The sequence below is a fragment of the Mesoplodon bidens genome (assembly GCF_964165515.1).
Source record: "Mesoplodon bidens genome assembly, chromosome: 11".
In the NCBI taxonomy this organism is placed as follows: domain Eukaryota; kingdom Metazoa; phylum Chordata; class Mammalia; order Artiodactyla; family Ziphiidae; genus Mesoplodon; species Mesoplodon bidens.
Genome location: NC_138167.1, coordinates 62621148 through 62645947, shown reverse-complemented (window position 1 = coordinate 62645947; position 24800 = coordinate 62621148). Strand labels below are relative to the sequence as shown.

General features: G+C 56.6%; 1 protein-coding gene across 1 annotated transcript; it reads left to right on the top strand.

Moving 5' to 3' along the window:
* The first annotated feature begins 1350 nt into the window (after window positions 1–1350).
* Window positions 1351–24364, top strand: PARVG (parvin gamma). Its single transcript, XM_081248754.1, has 13 exons — window positions 1351–1515; window positions 3313–3407; window positions 4964–5028; window positions 6451–6553; window positions 7123–7263; window positions 8093–8208; window positions 9360–9415; window positions 12137–12159; window positions 14585–14643; window positions 14866–14934; window positions 17016–17117; window positions 23514–23586; window positions 24062–24364. The coding sequence occupies exons 2-13, from the start codon at window positions 3329–3331 to the stop codon at window positions 24169–24171; spliced, it is 996 nt and encodes a 331-aa protein (XP_081104880.1). The 5' UTR covers window positions 1351–1515; window positions 3313–3328; the 3' UTR covers window positions 24172–24364.
* The last annotated feature ends 436 nt before the right edge of the window (window positions 24365–24800 follow it).

Below are 24800 nucleotides of genomic sequence, written 5' to 3'. Positions count from 1 at the left end.
TTATGCTTGCTTCGTCAGTTACTCAAATGTTCGCAGCAACGTCAGTAATCCCTTTTGTCATTTTCATAACATTTCATGAACAGCCACCCTTTCCTGCTTGCACGCTTCTCATCTGCTCTGCCCCCTTCTCTGCAGGATCTGTCTGCAGAGAAGTGGTGGTTAGCTTCCGGTCACCCAGCACCATCACCTATCGCTATGGAAACTCGTGATTTCAGCCTGGCTCATGAAGATTCAAGCTCTAGAGACCAGCTTGAGTCTGCCCTGCTGTCCTGGGATCTCTCCTCCTGGAATTCCTCTAGTCCTTTGCACGTTCCCTCTACCTGGAACATTCTTACCCACCTTCTTCAACTGGCAAGCTCTTATACATCCGTCAAAGCCCACTTCCCCTTTGGGAAGACTTCCTGATCGCCTAGGCAACAGTAGCCATCAATATTTATCCATTGAGTTCCCTTTGTGCCAGGCGTTGCTCTAGGCACTGGGACAAAGGAAACCTTAACGGGGCTGTGGTAAAGAATCATGAGAGGATCTACTCTTTGATAAGGCAGCTAGGGAAGCCTTCCTGAAGGAGGAGGCACTTAAGCTGATGGTAACAATGTGAACTAAGCCATTTTAAAAGCTGGCGTAGGGGCTTCTAGGCAGAGGGCACAGTAAGTGTGAAGACCCCGAAGAAGGTAGTTATGTGGCACTTTCAGGGAATAGAAAGGTGGTCAGTGTGGCTGGGAGGGCGTGAGGGCGGGAGAGGATACGAGATGAGGATGGAGGTATAGCTGGAGGGTCACATGGGGACCTAGGGGCTGAGCTGGGCAGACTGGATTTCTTTCTTTTTTTTTTTTTTAACATCTTTATTAGAGTATAATTGCTTTACAATGGTGTGTCAGTTTCTGCTTTATAACAAAGTGAATCAGTTATATGGATTTCATTTTAAGAGCTATTGGACACCACTGACGGCTTTTGAGCAAGTTGGGATGTGAAGTGGGTCCTCTGGTCGTCTGTGGAGAACAACTCCTGGGTGGGAGGTGCGGTGTGAGTGAAGCTGGCAACGCAAGTCCAGCTAGTAGAGGCTCCCGCGTGGTCCAGGAGAGAGGAAGTGGGGCCTGGCCAGGCTGGGGGCAAGGAGCTAGAGCTGACAGTCTGCTGATGGTGGGGCTGGGGGAAGCCGACTCCCAGCCTCTGGCCTCAGGAACTGGCTTGGTTTGCGTACTGGGGAGGCGAGAGGGAGAGAAAGAGGTGTGGCTGGGCCCCAGGGGCAGAGCTTTCCGGTGGGGCTGCAGCGGCATTGCTTTCAGAGCATCAGGCCCTACAGCCCAGCAAGGAGGAAGCTCCCTGCAGACGCAGCCCGGCAGGCCCAGCAGAAGCCACAGGCCCCGGAGGAAGTGAGCTTCTTGCCCCTGCCTCTCAGCCGGCCCCTGTGGCCCCCGCCGACCTAGGGAACCCGGAACCTGTTTTGGTTTGGAATACAGGGACCACCGTTTGCGCTCCGTGGTCTTTGTTTCCTGGAGTGGAGGAAGCAGCCAGGTGAGTCCTCGCCTCTGGGGTTTTCTGCTCGGCTGTAATGCTCGGGCGCCTGAGCTCACACAGAGAGAGGGAGGGCTCCGAGGGGCCTCGTGGAAATGGAGCCCAGAGAGCACAGGCTTAGCTGAGCCGCCACCGGGAGGTAGCCGGCAAGGTAGACCCTGCGCCCCGGTGGCCCTCTGGCCACCCAGGCTTAGAGGCGGCCGTTCCTCCCGCCCCAGAGGCCCAGACAGCCAGCAGGGCACTGGCCCACCTCTCATGTGGCCAGGCCAAGAGTTTCCCTTTCCACCCCGTCATCTCCCCTAAGCTTCATCCGATGCGTTGGGGAGAAGGGCAAGCCCCCGTCTCCAGATGAAGAAACAGAGGCCCAGGTCAGGGAAGGGGCTGCCCGGGGCTGCTGATGGCTGGAGGCCGCTCCCAGCTCTGCGTCCACTCAGCTGCCTTTGGCGAGCATCGAGTCCAGCCCCTCCTTGTAAGGAAATATCAGGACCAGAGAGGGGAGGGTATTTGCCCAAAGTCACACAGCCAGAATGAGGAGGAGCCAGCCCAGAACCCAATCTCTTAACCCCCAGGCCAAGTTCTTTCCTCTCCTCTGGCCACACCCTTTGAACCGAATCCCGTCCAAAAGGAAGCTTGGGAATATTGGGGATGGAGTTGGCCCAGTAGCTGTGTTCTCCCCCCTCCCACACTTTAGGGCAGGACGGAGCCACAGACAATGCCCCAGTGTCCCCAGGCTGGCTGCCAGTGTGACAGGGTGGCTACAGCCCTGCGAATGCTTCTGTCTCTCCGCAGCTCTGGGCCCTGCCTCTCCAGCCAGGCCTCCCCGGGGCTGGAGCTGACCACCAGCTTCTACTGCATGAGGCCCCTGCCCCAAATGTCCGCGTGGGGTTGGGAGTGCTGGGGAAGACCCAGGGGCAGGAGAGAAAGTGGGAGGGCAAGGCCCTTAGCCGAGCAGGAGAGGAAGTGAGTCCAGGGGACCAGGAAGGAGGTTCTGAATCTGCCGGGCCCGGGGGGAGCCTGGCCCCTGCCCCCGGCAAGGATGAAGAAGGGTACCTGTGGGCTCTGGGAATGCTGGCCCTTCCCGGCGAGCAAAGAGACCCCCAAACCACCACGACAGGCCAGGGTGACAAGCCCCGCTGTGGAGAACCTCGCTCAGAATTGGGGCCAGGCAGGGCCAGGCCACCCCCCTGAGAGCCCAGCCTGCACCCCAGTCCCGTCCGCTCACTCACAGTCTGCGGTGCCTCTCTGTGTCCCCCTGACTCAGGCGCAGGGCCCAGAGAGGACAGGCCTGCTGTCCCCCAACCCCGCCCCCGCAGGAGCTCCTGGTCTGCAGATGTCACCCATCTGCGTGTTCACCGCAACCAGCCATAGTGGCTCCACGCAGCCCGCCCAGATTTGCCCCTGGAGCTCAGCCCGAGGGTCTTGTAGATCCATGAAGCTCTGAGAAGTGGGCTGCTCCCTCGGTCCTACTGCCCAGGGTGGGTGGGCTTCCCGTGTGCTGTAGTGGGGCCATGGGCTGGCCGCCCTGCGCCTGACCGAGGACCCCATCTCGCGGCTGAGCCTTTGCCCAGGTCGAGACCTCAGTCGCTGCCTTTCTCCGCACCTGTGTCCTGCAAGGATTGGCTCCGAGCTTCCCTCTCACCAGGGGCCCCGTCCCTTTGCCCAGGCAGCGCGGTGACTCGTCCATCCAAAGCCAGCTCCCACCCTCTCTCTCCCTGTGCCTCCTGGTCTGGAGCAAACGACACACAGAGTGAATTTAGAGTGACTCGGAGAGTGATGTCCTGTTTCCTGCATCCCCAGGGCCGGCAAGGCAGTGATGGAGCCGGAGACCCTCTACAACTTGCTGCAGCTCCCCGGGAGGGCGGACCCACTGCCCGGGGCGACACTCTCACAAGGTGCCGGGCCGGCGGGGGATGGGGGGGAGGATCTGCATTGTAAGAACCGAACAAGCCGTGCTGGGTACTGCACTGCTTTTCTAAGTTGTCAGCTGGACACTAGGTTCTATCCAGCCTCTGCCTATGCCCTCTGCTTTATACTTGACCCCCTGCTTCTGGAACCTTCCACAGAATTATCCCCATATACCATATAACCGCACATCTCCATGTTAATGAGGGTACTGATTGCTGTGTGTGCCCACTCTGGGCTGGGGTTGTGCTGAGAACTTATACGCAGCATCTCACCTATTACTCTGAGGATGGGTGTTTTTACCTCCTTTGTACAGACAAGGAAACCGAGGCCCAGGGAGTAACGTAGCAGAGCGCCAAGGCCAGGGTCACGGGGCTGGCTCCGTTAACGGGCATTCTCGGTTTATAAGTGGTTTCAGGTTGGAAAGCATCATGAGGAAAATTGCAGTTCGGGTGGTAGGGCTTAGTGATTTGAAAGAATATTTATTTTTTGTTTTAGAGTTGGTTTAGAGTTACTTAGAGTTCTGGCAGGCAGAGCTGGAACATGGTATGATTCAGAGTGGCAAGAAATCTGCTCCAGGAAAGGGCCACAGCCATTCACACACTTGCTCGCTCTCTCCCCAAGCGTCTGTCAAGGGCCCGCCCTCCTCTCGTCAGAGCACACGGGGCTGGGTGGTACGCGAAGGTTTTCAGAATGTCTAGACGTCTGCCTATGCCTTCTGCTTTATACTTGACCCCCGGCTGGGCCACATGAACACAGAGGCAATGCATTTTGTGGATTTGGGCAAGGCCGCCCCACTTGGTGGCTCAGTTTCCCACCCCATCCTTCGGGACTCGATTCCAGAGGTCCCCCTTGGCCCTGACCCTTGTGGGTTCTGAGGTTCTTAAACTTGCAGGAGATGCTGACCCAGGTCTTGGGGCTCATAGGACGAGCCAGGCAGCCTCAGTGTCGTGCCCATACGGGGGAGCCAGACAGATGCCGGTGAGCTCTGTCCTGGCCCCTTGGAGCCTGGGAATCTGGGCTCATCTGAGCCGTGGCTCCTTCTTATATATGTGGGTAGAGTTGCCAGGTAAAACAGAGGATGCCCAGTTAAATGTGAATTCCAGATAGACAAGAAATAGTTTTCGACTTTAAGTATGTTCCCAAAATATAAATACTGCAGTGTCTGAGGATGAGCTGGTGTTCATGAGGGAAATGCGGGGGGGAAGGGCATTAGTGGGGAGGCTGGAAGAGCATGGGCAAAGAAAGAGGTGCAGAGGATGAGGCGTGTCCGGGAAATCAATCTCTTTGGATGTTTGGTGCCCAGGGTGTGTGTGTGTGTCTGTGTGTGTCTCTGTGTGTGTGGGTGCATGTGTCTGTGCATCTGTGCATTTGTACATGTGTGTGTGCAGGTGTGTGTGTGTGTGAGTGCACTTGTATGCACATGTATGTGCATGTGTGTGTGTGCGTGTGAAGCAGCGTGACCGATTTCCTCTTGTGGTCGAGGTGCCAGCTCTGGGGGAGGCCTGCAGGGTCCCCAGGCACATATGCTCATCTCTGCTTCCAGGAGAAAAGAAGAAGTTCCTGCCACCCACTTCCAGGAAGGATCCCAAATTTGAAGAACTGCAAAAGGTGTGGCATCCTTCTCTGACCCTCTTTCTCTGGAGGAGTCTTTTTGTCTTCCTGGGGTGGGGACCGCAGGCTGCCCCCTCCCCTCCCCGACCTCAGGCTGGTGGGTGGCGATCCCGCAGGCCCCTGGGAGACTTGCTGAGTGGCTGCGTGAAGGGATATTTACTGAGCACCGACTGTGTGCCTTTACGCACATGATCCCAGCAAACTTCACGGCCGTTGAGAGGGATCTGTTGTCACCTGCATCCCAGGGAGCAGATAGTGAGGCTCGGAGAAGTGACCTGACCTGTGGGGGACACATGGCTGGCCAGTGACAGAGCTGGGATTTGACCCAGGTTGTTGGCCTCCAATCTTGTGCTCCTTCTCTGGCTCAGCTGCCCAGGGCAGAGGACAGCTGGCGAAGTGGGCAGGTATAGGCATGCATCACCCACTTCTTGGTACTCTTCTTGGCTGTAGGACCAGCTGGGCACAGGCTTGGGACCTCCATTTTCCTCTGCCCTACTTCTGTAGTCTCCGAGGGGCCTTTCGGTTGCCTCCTCCAAGGAGGCCTCCTGGCCACCTTTGACCCCCTAGAGGAGCAGGCTTGGGACCTCCATTTTCCTCTGCCCTACTTCTGTAGTCTCCGAGGGGCCTTTCGGTTGCCTCCTCCAAGGAGGCCTCCTGGCCACCTTTGACCCCCTAGAGGAGCTGTGGCCCGTTTTCCATCCTTTTCTTCCTCGCTCCCATTCTGTCCGTCCCCCCATCTACTTTTCCCTCTACTGGGCCCCGGGACACAGAAGAAAAGCCGCTGGCGTGCTGACACTTCATCTTAGCTTGGGGTCCTCCAGGAGCTGGTCCTGAACTAAAGATTCAGGTGCAAATATTGAGTTGGGAGGTAATCGCAGGAGACAAGGAAGGGGAGCAGGGAAGTGAGACATGTGGGAAGGAGACACCCAGGGTGGGTGATGCGGCAGATGATGGTCGTCGGAGCTCAAGCCGGCTGGGAACCTCTGGGAGCCAGTATGGAGCAGGCACCTTGGAGTCTTCCTTCGGGGGCAGAGGAGCTGGGGTGTTTACCCACCAGGTCCCGTGTAGCTCGGGCTGCTCCCTTAAAGGGATGGGGTGCTGCTTCTCTGCACTTCTGACTTCCAGGGACAGCCCTCGGGCTCTGCTGCAGTTTGCAGGAGGGGGCGGGACACCAGCGCCCGTGTATTACCAAAACCTTACACAGAACAAACAATAGCCCGCAGTGCTCAGGTCTTCGGGAGCCCAGAGCAGGCCCCTGACTCAACCTGGGAGATCAGAGTAGGCTTCCCAGAGGAGGTGATGCTTTTCCTGGCTTTGAAGGACGGGTAGGAGTTGGCTGGTGGGAGGAGGGCAGAGCTGAGCCCAGTGAGAGGCCGGGTGAGGAGGGGCCCCGGGCCAGCTGTCTCTCGGGGCCCGCAGGTGCTGATGGAGTGGATCAATGCTGAGCTCCTGCCCGAGCACATCGTGGTCCGCAGCCTGGAGGAGGATATTTTTGACGGACTCATCCTGCACCACCTTTTCCGTAAGTGGCTGCGTCCAAAGCTGGGCAGTCCTGGAGGGCTGGGTGGTCTCGACTCCCCTTGGGCCAGCCTAGGGCCTGCTCAGTGCCCTCTGCGGTGCCCTTGGCAGATTGGCTGCAGGACAGTCCCACGAGCTACGGCTTCCTGAACCCTTGCCATGGAGCAGGTGCAGTTAATCCTCAGAACAACTCTGTCCTGTGACTATGCCCGTTTTACAGACCAGGAAACTGAGCTCTGGGAGGCCTGGTACCTTGTCCAAGGTCTCACCGTGAAGAAAGTAGGGGAGCCAGGGGTCTTGGCTTTAACCCCTGGGCCACCCTGCCCCATAGGAATGAGGAGCGGGTTGATGTGTGGGAGGCTGGGGGTGGGGGGCACAGGGATGGTCAACGTGAGGTGGGCCCGGGGCACAGCTTACCCCATCATGCAGCCTGCGTGGCCCGTGAGGAAGGGCAGCACCCTGCCTCCCTGGAGGAAGCAGACTAGCTGTGGGTCCCCTGCAGGGGCCCCAACTGTCCCCCCCGCCAGCCGTTCCCACCCTCTCTCTCCCTCTTCCTCCTTCCCCTGCCCTCAGAGAAGCTGACTGGAGTCAAGCTGGACGTGGAGGAAATCGCCTTGACCGAGGCTAGCCAGAGGCGCAAGCTGGCCGTGGTCCTGGAGGCCGCCGGCCAGAGCCTGCAGGTGGAGGAGCCGCAGGCCAAGTGGAGCGTGGAGAGTGCGTGGGGCTGGTGTCAGGGAGGGTGGGGGGAGGCAGAGTCACAGCCCCCTACTCGGGGTGCGGGGGGTGCTGCCTTGAAGCACAGCACTAGGGTGATAAAACTCAGCCTTGTCCATAATGCGGCCACTGCTTACTGAGTTCCAAGCATCACACACGCCCTCATCTACCTCGTCAGATGGGCACTAACCGTCCTGCTTCATTAATTTAGCTAAGTTGCATCTGCAGTGCCTGCTCGTAAGAAATGCGAGTGTGCAAAGCCCCACCCCGTTAACCATTTGGTATGATTTCCTGCCATTCCAACCTCTACATCTTCCCCATTTTCCAGATGAGAAAACCGAGGCCAAGAGACACTGAATAGCTTCACCAAGGTTGGGTGGTGAGGATGTAACAGTTTTCAAAGCCAGTTTTTGTTGGGTCCCCTGCCACTACCTTCGCCACTGCAAGTCTCACATTCAATAATTGATGTTTGTAATGTTGGCCCCGAATCAGGTCACATTCAGCTTAAATCTAACAATTGGTTCACCCAGGGCCCTGCTGTAGGACATTTAGCTGTTTAAACAGCACTGCAGTGAACATCTGTGTGTTAAAATCCCCGTCCACAGGGTAGATTGTGCCCTTGGGCTGTACTTGCAGAAGAGGGTTGACTGGGGCCAAGTGTGACTGTTTTAAGGTTCCAAATGTAGATCTCCGGACCTCTGCTCTCCTGAAGGCTGGACACAGAGCTCCTTGGCCTGCAGAGGGTGGTTGTGACGGTCAGGAACCCACCATGTGGCCCCAGGTTTGGTCGTCCCCCAGGGCTCTGACCTTGTGCCCCCTCCCCTCCCAGGCATCTTCAACAAGGACCTGCTGGCCACCCTGCATCTCCTCGTGGCCCTGGCCACGTGCTTCCAGCCGGACCTGTCCCTTCCAACCAATGTCAAGGTGGAGGTGATCATCATGGAGGTAAGGCGCAGGGCACCGGAGGATGCCTGCCTGCTGGCTGAACATCTCGGGGCCGTATCGCCACACCTTGGATGGGGGCGTGCTGCAGGGGGCGGGGGCTGAACTGGGGTGAGTTCCAGGGAGCCATGAGAAGCACCGAATCCCACCAGGACAGCAGTGGGGGGTTGGGCCGGAGCTGTGGGCGAGAGATGCTGAGAGTCCAATGAGGCCACGAGGAGGTCTGTGTGGGCCGGCCGGTCGCACTTACTCGGCAGATGGCACCTGCCTGAGGCATCACGAAGGTCCTGGCTGACGGCAACCACACGGGCCATAAGTGACCATCTGTTCACGGCCTTTCTGGAGTCTTCACACCACTGGGCCACAGCCACTGCCCTCTCACTGTGATGGTCTTATCCCTCGACAGATGGGTGTGACGAAGGTTCCAAGGAGCATTTTGGGTTTCTCCACCCACGGGGTGCTCCCTGTCTAGCACGTGCAGGACTTCCGCTGTAGCTGATGCCCTGGGAGTCCATGCCTTCTCTCTCAGACAGACCCCGAGCACCACAAACAGGCCCCACCTGCTTCCGCTCCCCGCTCTCCCCTCCCCCAGCCCCTGGGTACCTGGGGAGCAGCCAGCTTCCCTTTAACCCACCCAACAGAACACGCTGAGTCCAGCCAAACTCAGGGGAATGCACTCTTAGTTGTTCAAAACAATTGACTTGAATTCTCCGCTGAGCAGTGTCATGGCTTTGTTTACACGTATGTAAATCAGAGGTGACTTCATTCCTTCATGCTTTCACCCACTCACTCATTCACTCACTCATTCACCCACTCACTCATTCATTCATTCACCCACTCATTCATTTGTTATTCAGATGAACACGTGTCCATTGATACCCTGTGAGCCAGGCACTGGGCAGACTTTGGGGATAACTGGGGAACAAGGCAGACGCGGTCCCCATCCTCGTGGGGCTCCAGGCCTGTGGGAAGAAGGACAATTAAGCTGGCCCCAGTGGTGAGGGCCGCCCAGGAGGCCCCCTCGAGGAGCGGATGAGGCAGCGTAAACTGGGTCCCCTTGGGGCTGCTTTGGCCACTACAGTCTCTTCTAGTGGCAGGCGTGGTCCTAGAATTTTCTGTGGTTCCCCCTTTCCGTCCCCTTTTCTCTTTCCTAGAGCACCAAGAGCGGCCTGAAGTCGGAGCTGTTGGTGGAGCAACTCACTGAGTGCCGGTGAGGGAGGGACCAGGGGCGGAGGCCGGCTGTGCTTTCTCAGGAATGGGCGGTGGAGCCTGGGGCCTGAGGCCGGGGGCGGGGCAAACCTGCCTGACCTTCCTGGGAGGGGCCCTTACTCTGCCCACCGCTCTAATTGCTGCGGGGCCTGCATTGGCCCTCACAGGGCTCGCCCTCCACCCTCCGCAAAGCCCGGCAAAACAGGAAGAGCTGGGGTCAGAAGGGGCTCTGGCCCTCGGTCGTGAGGTCACACTGCAGGCACTGGGGGCCAGGAGGGACCCGGAAACTGGGGTCTCTGGACCCCAACCCCAGGCTGGTTTCCTAACACCTGGAGCCGGGTGCTGCCGGGAAGCCTCATCCATGGCGGGGAGATTCTGCAGCCAGGCGTGAAACTTACAACCGGTGCCAGGAGGCAAGGGCGCAGAGGGCTCACTCACACCACCAGCGCTTAGTGAGCGCCTACTGTGTACGGGGTGGGGCTGGGGCCTGGAGTGCCCGGGTTGGCCAGCTGTCGGCCTTTCGTCTGTCCGCGCACGCAGGACACCAGAAGTCGATCAGCCAATGAGCTCTCCCCTCTGCCTCGACATCCACCTGCACAGCATGTGCTTCCTGGCAGAGTTGGAAACACTCACATCGGGACGAGGGCCGGGCACGTGCGCTCTGCAACAAGACAGCCGCAGAGTCCTGGGGTCTAGGAGAAGCAGGGGGTCCCATTAGGTGTCTCTGAACTGCAGGCCGCAGTTCAACCTTTAGAAGGGCCTTAGCAGTGCGGGACCAGGCTGGCCTGTGGCCTAAACTCCTGACTGCCTGGGTGGTAAAGGAAACCATACATGTACCTCGTACCCCCGACCCAAGCCCTCCAACACCCCAGCTGTGTTGTCTCTTCAGGGAGACCTGGCCATTTTGCATTCCTGGACTCCCTTTGGTTGGAGATTGTAACTGACCTCAGCCAAGGGTCCCTCCCTCCTGCCACCTGTAGGCTCACACATCCGGGCACCTGCCCAGGTCCCTGCCCCGTTCCCTGGGTGGGAGCCCAGCCCTGCTGCAGGCCCCTGGGTTTGGGATGCTTGTTCTGCCCTGTGAATTGTAGAATCTTTACTGGGTACAGGCAGAATGTTTCTCATGTTTGCAAAGTTGCCAGAGCTGCGGAGGGGCCCTGGCTCTCCCTGCCGGGCAGTATTTCTCCAGACCCTGCCACACGTGGCTGCCTGGCTTCCCCACTTCGCAGCCCACCCCTGTCTGGTCCAAAGGTCTTTCCGATTTTGGTCAGAGAGTGGACTCCTTGCCAGAAAGTTGTGGATTCTCCTTTCCGGTCTAACACTGAAGGCCTACTGTGTGCAGGGCACTGGGCTGTTTCAGCTCCCTTAACCCATTTTATCCTCAGCAACCCCAGCTGGGTGAGTTCAGTTCTCTTCTGCTCACAGGCTGGGCAGCCAGCCCCACCTGGACTGAAATCCCAGATCAGCCATGTCTGAGCTGTGTTCCCTTGGGCAAGTCACTCCACCTCTCTGAGCTTCTTCACGCCTCTGATAAAGGGGGACCCGTGCCTACTTGTTGGGGCTGCTGTGAGAGTTATAGGTGATGTATGTGAGGGGACCTTCCCCCTCCCGTACGCCCCCAGCCCTGAGGTCCTTCCGGTCTACGGCTCCTGGATGTCCACTGCGGATGGGGTGGGGGGAAGGGCTCAAACCTCTGCCAGTTGATGACGGGTAAGGTCTGTGGTCCAGGTGTGTGAGCTGAGCATGGCCAAGGGCGGAGGAAGCCGACCTCTGCTGGTCCCTCCTGCCAGCGGGGCCCGTGTGCTCGTCGGCCCATTTACCCTCCCAAGGTCACCCTGGGAGGAGGGCTTGTCCCCCCATTGAACGACCACAGCCCCACCCCGACTCAGGGAGGCTAAATGACCTCCCTGTCGCCCCCTTCTCCCTTCATAGCCCTAAAATCACCCTTCTCAGCCGCTGATGAGCTGAGAAATGTCTGTGAGGGCAGCACAGGGACGTGTGCCCCTCCTGGCAGCTGCTTCCGTGCTGAGCCCTGGGTCTCAGGCTGCCCTCTCCACCCCCCAGGGCCACGGTTGGAGGGGCCGCCCGGCTCTCCAAGGAGAGTTCGGCCTACTTGGGACCCAGAACCTTGCTTCTAGGAGGTGCGCTGGGGCGGAGAATTTAGCAACAAAGTCCAAGAAAAACCACTCAAGAACAATAAAAAGGGAGTGAAAGAAGCCAGACACAAGAGAGTACATACGATTTCATTTCATAGACGAACAGACAAAATGAAAGGCCAACAAGACAAATCAGAGCAGTGGTAACCTTTGTGGGGTGTAATGGGATGGAGGAGCACATTGGGGGTGCTAGGAAGGTTCTGTGCCTTGTTGGGGGTGGTGATTACACACGCGTGTGCATATGTAAACATGCACCAGCTCTAAAGTTAGGATGTGTGTGTTTTTATTGTGTGTGTAATATGCCCCCTGCAAACTAAAACAGCAGCCAAAAAAGGACACAATCCAGACATTTCTAGGTGTGGGAGCCTCAGGGGAAGGTTTGAACCTCGTTTGCCATTTGCTTTCCACGAGGGCCCTGCCTGCTTACAGAGCTGCCAGGAAAAAGCAGCTCCCCAGTTTGTCAACCTTCCCCCTGCCGGGTCTTGTCATATGAAGAGACTACAGGTCTGAGGCTGTTTTTTTTTAACCATGTGTTTCCTTTTTCCCCCCTACAATTTTCCCTTTAGCACAGACAAGGACCAGCCTTCGAGTGAGTACTTTCCTAATTTAGGGAATCTTTTTCTACTGGATACGTGTGGAGACAAACATGTCATGATGACAGGTTGATTATTGAGTGTGCTCACAGTTCCTCTGTGGTCTGCTACATGTATCTCGAGCCCTTTTGTCCATTTGTCCCTCCTTCTGTCTGTCTGTCCATGGATCTGGCTGTTCCTTCTTATGATACCGCTCATATGGGTAGAGAGATTTATAATTCCCATCGGCAGCAACTATGGAGTGTTCAGTGTGTGGGCTCTGGAGCCAGGCAACCTGGGTTCAAACACTAATTCCCCCATTTATTAGCCACATGAACTTGGGCAAGTGTCTGAACCGGTCTGTGCCTCAGTTTCCTCATCTGTAAAATGGGATTAATAATGGCACCCACCTCTTAGAATGGTGGTGAGGGTGAAAAGGTACCTTGTGAATGTGCTTAGCACAGAGTAAGTGCTTAATAGTGATTGTTCACTAATTTGGCTGCTACTTTTGTGACAGAGATCTTCACCAATCAACTGATTAACCCAACCTTTCCTTATTCATTCATTCCTTAGTCAGTCTGTCTGGCCAGTTGGTCATCCATCCATCCTTATACCAATCCATCTATATCCATCCATATACCAATCCATTCATCTATTCATCCATCCATCCACCCATCCATCCCTCCTTCTATCCATCCATCCACCCATCCAACCATCCACCCATCCATCCATCCTTCCATCCATCCATCTTAACATTGTTTTTCCTCCTTGAACCCTACCCGCTTGGGACAAAGAGCTGTATGGGCAAGGGATTCTCACCTGCAGAGGAGGAAATAGTGACCTGTGAGGGGCTTCTGAGAACAGGGGCTGAGAAAGGTTGACTGGGGAAAGGGAGGAGAGGGGAGGCACGAGGGAGGCTGGTTGGATGGCTGTGTGTGCATGTGTGGAGGGGCAGCCGGAGGACACAGGGGTTGCCTAGGGAGCAGTGTTTGTTAGGGGGCTGCATGAGGCTGGGTCACACAATGAGGGGCAGGGACATGGAAAAGGGCTCCCTTAAAACCATTTCTAGCATGTCCATCCTGTTCTGGCCTGTGCCATCCGAGTGCACATTGGCCTCTGAATTCCTGGCTCCTTCAGGGACACAATTTCACTGACCACAGGCCAAGAGGTCTGGGAGGGACCACGGGTGTTTCCACCATGTTTATTGGTTTATGGGGCATTTTAACGTGCATGATGCTATCTGGTGCTACTTTTCCCCCTTCACTAATGAGGGAACTCAGGCACAGAGTGGTGAAGTGACTCGTTCAGAGTCACACAGCAGCTGACTGGCAGAATCAAGAGGGAAATTCTTCTACTCGGTTGGGTATTCAGTGCCTGCGGAGCACTCTCCCCAGGGGAAGGTGAAAAAGCTGCATAGCTGCGAATAGTAGGAATGCAGCTTGTGGGAAAAGGGCATCAGTCTGAGGACTCGGCACCTCTGAGGCTGGACCAGTGGCCTGAGCTGCTAAGATGCAGCTCCATGGGCATGACTCAGCTACGGAGGGCGCTGGTCTTTTGTGCGCTGTAGCAAAGTTCAGACTCTTGGGGGGGGCTGGGTGCCCTTATTCTGCCAATCCACAAATGCTGCGGAGGAGACCGCTGGGCCAAGAGTCAGTGCGGGGCTGGTCCCTGCTCAGCCACCCGTGGCAGTTCCCGTGGGCTTGTGGGTGGAGCAGGGAACCAGCAGGAGGTGGGGCAAGTTCCCAGAGGAAGGGATGGCGTCCGCGGCAGGAAAGATGACCGTTTATTTAAGTCCTACTGTGTGCCCAGCCACCATCACAAGTGTGTTATATGCTCCCAGACTGGATATTTACAATGATCCCGGCTAGTAGTTATTATCAGCCATACTTTACAGATGAGGAAAACAAGGCACAGAGAGGGGAGGCGATTCTCTCCAGGCCACACAGCCAGGGGAGCAGTGACTCTGATCCAGACCTGTTCTTTTTTTTTTTTTAAATGTTGAGCCTTCTTTTAATTTATTTATTTTTATTTTTGGCTGTGTTGGGTCTTCGTTTCTGTGCAAGGGCTTTCTCTAGTTGTGACAAGCAGGGGCCACTCTTCACCGCGGTGCGCGGGCCTCTCACTATCGCGACCTCTCTTGTTGCGGAGCACAGGCTCCGGACGCGCAGGCTCAGTAGTTGTGGCTCACGGGCCCAGCTGCTCCGCGGCACGTGGGATCTTCCCAGACCAGGGCTCGAACCCGTGTCCCCTGCATTAGCAGGCAGATTCTCAACCACTGCGCCACCAGGGAAGCCCCAGACCTGTTCTTTAATTCAAGAACCTTGAGATAAAACTACATCTCCCTCGAGACTGGTTATTCTGAGAAACTTTGGTGGAAAAAAGTCCCTGTTTGGCCCAAAGATAATAGCATCGTAATGAGGTGTTTAATGGATCTGTCTGCAGAGGACGTCTTTGATGAATTATATAAGCTGGCTCCGGAGAAAGTGAACGCTGTGAAAGAGGTAAGAGAGGTCGAAGTTCCAAGAGTACCTCCTGCCACCCGCCCACCCACCACCCGCCTGCCTTGAGTCTGGGGGTGGGAGTGGGGCAAAGGGAAAGGAATCGGGTCCTCACTCTGCAACTGCTGTGCGCCGGGTGCTGTGCGGGGGCCTTTTTGTGACCCCCAAGTGGGAAGGTCGCAAACCCGAGCTGGGGACCTGGGGCCCTTGTTCTTCCCCGCGTAGGCCGTAGTGAACTTCGTCAACCAGAAGCTGGACCGCCTGGGCCTGTCCGTGCAGAATCTGGACACCCAGGTAGGGACTCAGCTGCAGGGTCTGGGGTAGGGAAGGGGCCTGGGGAGGCGGTTCCACAGGGCCCTGGGAGCCTGGGCCCATCCTATGTGGCCTGGCGTGTGTCACCTCTTGGAACCTTGGGGCCCTCCTCTCCAGTGGGGATGTGGCTGGTAGGTGGTACTGCCAACCAGGGGCACGACGGGGATGCTGTGAAGTGGGGATCTCGGGGTTTGTCTACGCTGTTATTACTTTTCATTGTAAAAGAACCACTTTTCAGCTTTTTTCAAAATTAATCTTGGTCTATCCAACCCCAAGACTCAAAGCACATGAGGTTTCCCTAACTGCATTCTCTCGCAGCGTCTATTAGGTTGTGCCGTGTGCCAGGAGGGGTTGTAGGTGCCGACACAGCCCCATGTCTGTGGACTCCCTGAGGCGCCCAGCCCACTGTTCTGGGGCAGAAACAGAGTCTTAGGAGGTCAGCCTTCCCCAGTGGGTCGTGGCCTCCCACGAGGATGCTGTGCCCTGTGGTTTCCCTCAACACAATGGGGCGCAGAGAAGCTATGAAGCTAATTGCCAGCCCAGGGCCTTCAGGGCAGCAATGGAGCCTGCTGGACCCTGGGCTCATTAACTGGGCGTGGTGGTGCAGGGGTCGGGCCACATGGGTTTTGCTCACACAGCATGACTGGGGGCAGGTGGTGAGGTCAGGCCTGGTCACTGGAGCTGCTGATGTCTCAGGCACAGCCTGACATTAGCCAGCAGGGAACGGGGTTGATATACCCCTGTGCCTGGTAGCTAAAGCCGATAGAGCCCTCACCATGTGCCCGGCCCTGAGCAAAGTGCTTTGCATACATTAACTCACTGACTCCTCCCAACAAACTCTTTAGGTGGGAGCTGATACTATCCCATTTTACAGATGAGGACAGTAAACGCAGGAAGGTTAATTAACTTGTCCAAGGTCACACAGTGATTAACTGGTGGGCCTGGGATTTGAACCCAGGTTGCGGAGGCCAGAGTTTGTGCTCCATCACCACCTCGCACGGCGGCCACGTGAGAAGTCTGTGTGTGACGTGGTGTGGTGACACTGCAGGGTGGAGATAGCAGACTCTGAAGCCAGATGGGCACGTGTTGCTCCTGGGCTCTGAGGACACCTCCTCCACCTTAGCTGTGTGGCTTTGGACCTGGACTTCTCTGAACCTCAGGCTCCTCTTCTTTTAAAATGGGTACAGGGATACCAACCTCATAGAACTGTGAGTAATGAATGAGATGATGAGCATCCAGGTGTTCTGTGTATTACCTGACACACTGTCTACACATAATAAACAATACATTTGTGGTTTTATTACATTTTATGTGGGAATAAACAAGATGATTTCTTAGGTTTACATTCTACCTGTTTCATCTTTCTCTCTCCCTTGGTAAAATAATGACATTTGGAGAATAATGGCACATGTGAGGATGGTATTTCAACTGCTGGATAAAAGGGGATGATATTAAAGTCCCTGGTATTTTGGTGGTATTACCAGGGACTATGCCAAACTAATAGCATCAGAACAGACCTAATATGAGGAAATTCCATTAAGGACTTTGCGTGGTGGCTTTTCCTCCAACATTCAATCTTGTGTTTTGTGTCTTTGAAGAGACTGAATACGATTATATTAGCATATGATGTGCTGGTGCTAGGGTGACAGCTTTATCTCCGAACATACAGACAAAACAGACAAATACAAATGTGGCAGCCAGCAAAATGAGCCCGGTGTGCTGTTCTCTGCCTTTTCCTGATGGAATTATTTTACACTTAACTCTGTTTTCTCCTGGGCTTCTGTAGCTCGTGGAACAATATGTGGTTTAAAAAATGATTTGAAGCTATTTTACAGAAAATGTCAAAATAGCTCATTTTATTGAGCGCATGCTCTGTGCTAAGCAACCAATAACTGCTTTATACCTGCTGCTGTTTACAACTCTGTGAGGTCAGGGTATCGTCCCCATTTCTCAAAAAGGAACCTGAGGCTCAGAGAGCTTGTGTGACTTCTGTAGGGTCACACAGCCTGTAAAAGGCAGAGGGGACCCTCCAGGCTATCTGCCTCCCCTTCCCTCCTTTGTAGTTTGCAGATGGAGTCATCTTACTCTTGCTGATTGGACAACTGGAAGGCTTCTTCCTGCACTTGAAGGAATTCTATCTCACTCCCAAATCTCCTGCGGAAATGGTAAGTTTTCCAAAGATTTTCCTTAGGGGTCTACCTCTAGGTAGACAGATCTAGGAAATTGGCATGATCAGTCTTTATTTATTCACTTCCAGGTGAAGTAAGGGTGAAAGGAAACTTTCTTTGTCCATATGTCTGCCCATCCATCCACCAGCCTCACCCATAGACCCTCACACTTATCCACTGACTTATTCATTCACTCATCCACCCAATTCATCCACCCATTCACCTGCCTGCACATCCATCCATCCACTTGCCCATCCATCCACCTGCCCATCCATCATCCATCCATCCATCCATCCACCCACCCATCCACCTGCCCATCCATCCACCCATCCACCTGCCCATCCATCCAGCCATCCACCTGCCCATCCATCATCCATCCATCCATCTATCCACCCATCCATCCACCTGCCCATCCATCCATCCATCCATCTATCCATCCATCCATCCACCCACCCATCCACCTGCCCATCCATCCATCCATCCATCCACCCACCCATCCACCTGCCCATCCATCCACCCATCCACCTACCCATCCATCCATCCATCTATCCACTCATCCATCCACCTGCCCATCCATCCATCCATCTATCCATCCATGCATCCACCTGCGCATCCATCCATCCATCTACCTGACCATCTATCCTTCCATCCATCCATCCATCCATCCATCCATCCATCCATCCATCCATCCACCTGCCCATCCATCCATCTATCTGTCCCCCACCCATTCACCCATGCACCGGATCCATCATTTTCTGAGGTCCTCTTGGCATCAGGCCCCGTGGGCCATAAAGACAATCCAGCACAGCTCCTGCTTTTGAGGACTGCTCACTCTCCACCCGCTGTACTCCCAATGATGTGTGGTATTCAAGGGCTGTGATGAAGTGCCTTGGCTCGTGGTGGGTGGGCCGGTTGGGGACCTGAAAGGAGGCGTGGTTAGTAGGACCTGCAGCAGTCAGGAGAGGCCTTGCGTGAGAGGTGGCCATAAAATTGACGGGGGCTGGGTTCGCAGCGTTAACTAGGGGGGTCACCCCCAGGGGAAGGGAACAGGGTCAGCCGAGGCTCGGATGTGGCAGGGGTTCTGGCCGTGTGGGGGTCAGGAGTTCCCACGTGGACCCTGGCGTCTGGGGGGCTGGTTGGGAGATGGCTGCGTTAGTCCAGGCGGAGGACTCTGGTCTCTGCCTGCACCTCAGGCTTTTGGCCCCTAAAATGTGCTCACAGTCCCTGCCCTGCCACCCCTCAGACCACACAAATAATAGGAAAGAGTTTGGAGCATCACAGAAGTGGAAGCATCCAGGGGCATGTGGTCCCTGGTCCCCCAGACCCGCCCAGGACCCCAGGTGGCCAGCTTCTGTCTGTCTGCACCAGGGTCCCAGGGACGGCTCAGCGGCAACCCAGGGTAGGAGGGCACCCTTTCATCCCTCCACAGAGAGGGGACACCAGGCAGGGCTGGGTGCCGGTTCCCAGTGCCAGCCTTGGGAAGTTTCTGGGAAAAGGAAAGATTTTGGTCCCCTTTGATGTGCCCATGGCCCTGGGGCTGGTTCAGACCTCAAGGCCTGCCTGGGGTTGGGTGAGCCTGTACACCCTTGACCCTGGCCCAGTTCCAGTTTCGATCTCTGCCTGGCCCCCACATATCCACAGCCCTGTCTGTCCCTGCTTCTGGCTGCAAGCCTGACCTACCCGGTCCCCTGCCGAATGTTCCAGGCCCGCCTTCCCAGACTGCCTGACTCCCAGCCGCAGCCTCACTGCCCGCCTGTGGTCCTTACTTGGTCTGGGCCTCTGGCATCTCCAGACCTTTCCCAGGCTGTTCTCTGGGCCCATCCTGCCTCCTGCTTTGCTTCAACCCCCTTAGCCGGGTGGTCGGCTCTGGCCACCTTATCCCCTCTGAGCTCTTGGGCATCCTATAGGGCCCCGAACCATGGCTACTCTCACGTTCTCTTGGAGTTCCTACCTGCCTCCGGCCTCACCTGGCCCTTGACCCCATTTCTCCCTCACTCCATATCCCTGTGAGGGAGGCAGGGCAGGGTTGTATCTCCATTTTACAGAGGGGAAAACTGAGGCTTTGGGACATGCCCAGGGCCATCCAGCTACTCAATGGCAGGTCTGACACCAGGACTGGCCACCCAACCCTCAGCCCACATTTTCCCCTTTGCAGCAGGAAGATGCCATCTCTGTGGGCATCATCTCCACCTTCCCAGGAGGCAGGGGTGCTCTTGACTTGAAGATTGATTTGGGGCTCAGATTCCCAAGAGCTGAGAAGCAAACAGGCTAGAGCAGTGCAGTGTTTGTAGCTCTACTGGTGGTAGAAACAGTGGTCAACACTTACTAAGTTCTTGTCCTTCACCAGGCACTGTATTAATCAGCTATTGCCACGAAAATGCTGTGTAACAAACCACCCAAACAACCAGTGGCTTAAAACTGCAATCCTTCATTCTCATGGATCTGCAGGTCGGCCGGGTTTGGCTGCTCTAGACTTGGCTGGGCTCCATTACTCACGCGGGATGGGCTGGGCGTCAGGCCATCTAGGCTGGGGTCACTGGGGCGGTCCAGCTCTGTGCCACGTGCTTCTCGTCCTCCTCCTGGGACTGGCAGTGAGCCTGGCATGGTTTCCTCACGGCAAAGGCAGGGACACAGAGACAAAGCAGAGCACACAAGGCGCAGGCTCAGACCTGGGGTGCTGTTAGTTCCTCTTCCTCCTCTTGGCCAGAGGAGGCCCTGCGGCCTTGGTGCGGAGGCGGGAGAGCCCTGTGGTGTGTGGTGCAGAGACGATGCAGGACTGGGCCCAGGGAGGCGCTTGCTTCCCTGGATGAACTTGCTAATTCCTCCCCACATCGGGCCCCTGAGTAGGAACTATTCCCCATCCCCATTGTGCTCTGGGGAAACTGAGTTCAGAGAGAGCTAGTAAGCTGGTCAGGAGCACATCACTGGTTAGGGTCGAGGTCAGACGGGCATCCAGCCTCGCCCGTCTCCAAAGCCAGAGCCGCCTCCTTGTGTCCTTCCGAGGGAGCCAGGATGAGCCCCATGGGAGACGGGGACGGGGTGGTGGGCCCAGAAGGAGGCTCGCCCGGAGCTGTGGGGACAAGGGGGGCTTAGGTGGGTCAGAGTGAGGCTGAGACCATGGCACTGACCTTCATCCAGAAGGCAGGAGGCCTATGTGTGATCAGTGATGAAGGTGGAAGGATGGAGACGGGCAGGTCACAGGCGGGCCCCCTGGGGACGAGGGGCTCGGAACAGCACAGGGGTCCCCTCTCTGTTACTCAGGTGTTGGGGATGTCACACCTGAGTAATGGGATGTCAAGGTGTGATCACTATTTGCTCACCTCCAACCCCTAGTTAGTTACAAGCCAGGGACAAACGTCCCAACTTCTAAGGCCCCTGTGTGCAGGCAGCCTGCCAACTCTACCGGCTTTAGGAACGGCTTCAGGACCGGCTTCCAAAGATGAGCCACAATCTATGTGGGGGAAAAGAAGCAGCCTCTCAGCTCAGGCCCCAAGAATGCATTTTTATGGACTATTGTAGGAATTCTCAGCCACAGGAATGTGTAATAAAAATGCTGAGGAAGTCATTAGCTGAAGAGGGCAGGAACAGCGGCCCTTTCCGAGGAATTGTTATCTCTGCAGCGTGGCCCCTGGCAATTGAATTTCTCGTTATCAGACCTTTGCCAATGGCGTCTACGTGAGGTTGCCATTCCCTGAGGGAAGAGGAGTAGGGGTGGAGGAGAGAGGCGATCATTTTCTCTGCAGAAATGAAAGCATGGGGGCCAAGAATCTCTGGCTTCCTCCTACATGCAATTACTTCTCCCAGGGACGATTTGAATGCATCCTTCTGGGTCGTAACCTTCTCTCAGCTCCATACTTTCATCATCTCAAACTGTGCGCGGAAGAAAAATGATGCTTTGGGTAGAGCGTGGTGGCATCAGGCTGGAGCCTGGGGCAGCTGCTTCTAGTCAGACCGAGCACTGCTGAGGAGTGTGACCCATAGAAACAAGTGCGATCACTGCTCTAGTTGATGGCAGCAATTCTCAAATTCCACGACAGCAGGCAGTGGGTCTGGGTTTGCCCCTGTTGCGTGGCCAGCGCATAGTAGATGCTCAATAAATATTTTTTAAATAAGTGAAGGAAGTCTTTCCAAGACACTGGTCCCATGAGCTGCTCTGTGACAAATGGATCCTATGGTCAAGTCACCTGGGAAAACATGCACAGTCTTGAAGGCTCATGACACACCAAAACATATTCAAGGCTCTGAGAAGTCCTGCAGTGGAGGATTTCCATGTAACTTTGTCGAAGCCAACATTTCCCAAAGCCGTTTGGCTTTCTGCACCCTGGACCACGCTGTGGGGATGTGGGCTTAGAGGGTGAGCGCATCAAAGGCAGGGCTGCAAGGCGGGGGAACCCAGCCCGGCTGTCTTCGTTCTCACTCTGACATTTACTTTCTGTGCGCCCTGTAAATAGTGTTCATGATGAAAATGAGAATAATAGCAACAGTTGTAACCCTCACTTTCCAGAATTTTCCAGTCGGGGGAAGGCTTGGGGACAAAGGCACGGGATGAGCAGTGGAGGTCTTAGCCCCTCACTCTGAGGTTTGCTTGCACCTGGTCTGGACGTCCCCAGAGGTGTGTCTCACCTGCTTGGGAGCATTGGCACCTGTGACAACCTTGGTTTCTTCTTCTTGACGGGCTCTAGAGGGGACAGCCCTGCTGGGCCGGTGACCCAGGCTCTGCCACTCTCTCTCTTGCATCTTGGACCCACCTCAGTGCCTCTGTCCATCTGATGCTCCATCAACTCTCCCCCGTGGAGAAGGGCTCTGCTCACTGCCTTCCAGATCCCTGTGGTCCCTGCACGGCCACCAGCTGCCATAGAGGACTCTGGCCCCTTGCCCGGGATGTGGCAGGAGTCCTTGGAGTGGGCGGAAGATGCTCCCCCGGACGCTGCCCTGTGCCCTTGGACCAGGACTGTGACCTGCCCCTTTCCCTCTCAGACAGAGTTCTTTCTCAGGGGCTTCAGGCCCTCCTACATGCCTCACTTCCCAGCCCTTGTAGGAGCCCGGACAGCTGGAATTTGCAGGGAAGCCCTGGCTCTGCCTTTATTATTCCATCTTCAAGTCTTGCCTTGTGGTTCTCATCCTGTGTCCACCATCACACTTGGATCTACACGGCAGCTTGGAAAGACCTCTGGAAGATGCACTATTCCCCTTGTACAGATGAGGGGACAAAGGCCCAGGCAGGACACGTGCCTTGTCTGACCTGTGACTTGTGACCTAGTGGGGCGGGTGCACAGACATCTAACCCAGATCTGCCCAGACTCACCAGGAGGTGACCGCAGGCGGCCTAGGCAGGGCGGCCTCCTCGGATGGGCCTTGCTCATCTGCTGCTCTGCCAGCCAGGTCTCTGGGCCCCTGGCTAGGTTGCCATGGGAATTGCCTGGCCTGTTTGAAGCAGGCTTTGGGGCTGGTATGGTCGGCAGATGGGGAGGGAAGTGACCAGCACAGCCGGCCACCAGTCTGGGACATCCAGTCAGCACAGTGGGCCTGAGACCGTTGAAGGAAGGACCTGCCTGAGGTGCCAGTGAGTCGGGGACTCAGCCAGCTTTATCCCTGGCTCATCCTGCCATGCCCCATGCCCTCTTCTTTACCACACCAGCCTGCTGCCCCAAGGAGAAGGGCAGGGGTCTTTTCAGTGGGATCTGAGGCCCCAGGGAGAAACTAACTGTGAAAAGAGAAGACTCCACTAACAGAGGGGCTGCTCTGAGCCGAGGGCTGATGGGGCTCCCCAGGGTCCACCACCCAGGGTCCTGTATCAGCGGAGATGGTGGAGACCCCACTTTGCAGGGAGCAAGTGGAGGCCCCGAGGCACCAAGGGACTTGCTCAAGGCTCCCCAGGACCGAGCGGGGATCCGAACCTGGGTGGGCCTGACTCTGGCCCAGGTATTCTCCTCAGTGCTGGGAGTGGTGTCTCAGGCGCCAGCCCAGGCAGAGGGGTGGCACAAAGGGCAGGCACCTGGGTAGACGTGGCTCCTCCAGCCCCCAGTCTGCTTTGCAGGCACCTGGTTCCGACACTTTCCATCTTGTGAGTTCAGATGAGCCCTGTGGCCTCTCTGAACGTCGGTCTCCTCATCTATGCTTTACCCATGGAACTCAGCTGTCTGTTCCTGAGGGAGTCTGTTGCTCACGGGTTTCGGGGCTGCTTCGGAAAAGATCAGGATGAACCCATGCTCCCTCCCCTGGTTAGTCCCCTCACCTGTCAAGACTCACCCCCAGGTGTCACCTCCACCAGGAAGCCCTCACTGATCCCTGGGCTGGGTGCCTTCCTCAGGGACTGCCTTTCCCACTAGAGGTGGCCTCCTTGCTGCACGATGGGTCATCGTGCTGACATCTGATGGGGTCTTGTCATTGTAGCTACACAACGTCAGCCTGGCCCTGGAGCTGCTGAAGGATGAAGGCCTTCTCAATCACCCCGTCAGACCAGAAGGTGAGTGCAGGGCACTCGTGGGCAGCCAGCCTCGGGCGAGCGCCACAGAGCGGGGCACGGGGCATGGGGACAGCCGTGTGTTGCTGCAGTCTCTTGCCTGGCGCTTGCTGAGTTTTCCTAGGAGGGGCACTGTGTCCACAGCCCCTACCCACGCCAGTGGAGGATGGTCCTGGGGAGAGGAGATGGGGGACTGAGGTCCCCGGGGATGGGCTGTCCGGAGGGCTGAGGCCTCGAGGAGTTGCAGTGTTGGGGGCCCCACAAGAGGGTGCCGGGGAGGAGAAGGAGGTAGCACGCCCTGTGATGGGTCCTCGGACTCAGGCCTAGCTTGACTGACTGTCCTGGTTTGCTGGGGTCTCTCCCGGGTTTAGCACTGAAGGCCTGTGTCCCAGGGAACCCCTTGGTCCTGGGCAAAGGTGGACGATTGGCCACCCCCTGCCCAAGCCTGAACCCTGCCCTCCTCTCCCCTGGCCCGCAGACATCGTGAACAAGGACACCAAGAGCACGCTGCGGGTCCTCTATGGCCTGTTTCGCAAGCACAAGCTGAAAGAAAGCACGGACGGGGTGCCCCTGGAATCCCAAAATTAACCGTCACAGCCCCCAAAATCTGCTTCTCAGAGCCTGCCTGCCAGGCCCGGCTGGAGGTCCTGAGGGCCTCAGAGGGATCTCCTCGCTGTCCAGCCAGCCCCTGGGCCTCCCACTCTTAGCCTGTGTCTGGGGCATGCCCCAGCCCCCACTTCCCTCTCTGCTGTTTCCATCTGTCTGAATATCTTTGAACTCACTAAGTGTGGATTCGTTCTGAGCCAACCTCTGGCCTTGCTCAGTTTCTTTTAACAAATGTATTTCCGGGAGGGATGTGGGGAGCCTGCCGTTGTCCCGAGAAGGGCCCCGCTAAATGTGCATGAATATGAAATGACCCCCCGTCCCCACGCAGCCTCTCTCCCCACAGGGTGGGCGTGGGAGGGGTTCTTGTCTCTGAGGCCACCCCTGGGGTAGCCGAGAGCCCAGCGGTGCTGACCTTCATTGGGGCCGAGGGTCCCGCCCTGGAGCAGGACCGCCCCTCAGGTGTCAGGGTTGACCTGACGGCAGAGACCCGCCTGCCCACACTCAGCTACTGCAGCCCGCCTGCCTCTCGAGTGGGGTGATGGCTCCAGCATCACCCTCCAGAGGCAGGAGCCCTAAGTGGCTCCAAAACCAGGCCGCTGTGCCCCTCGGGA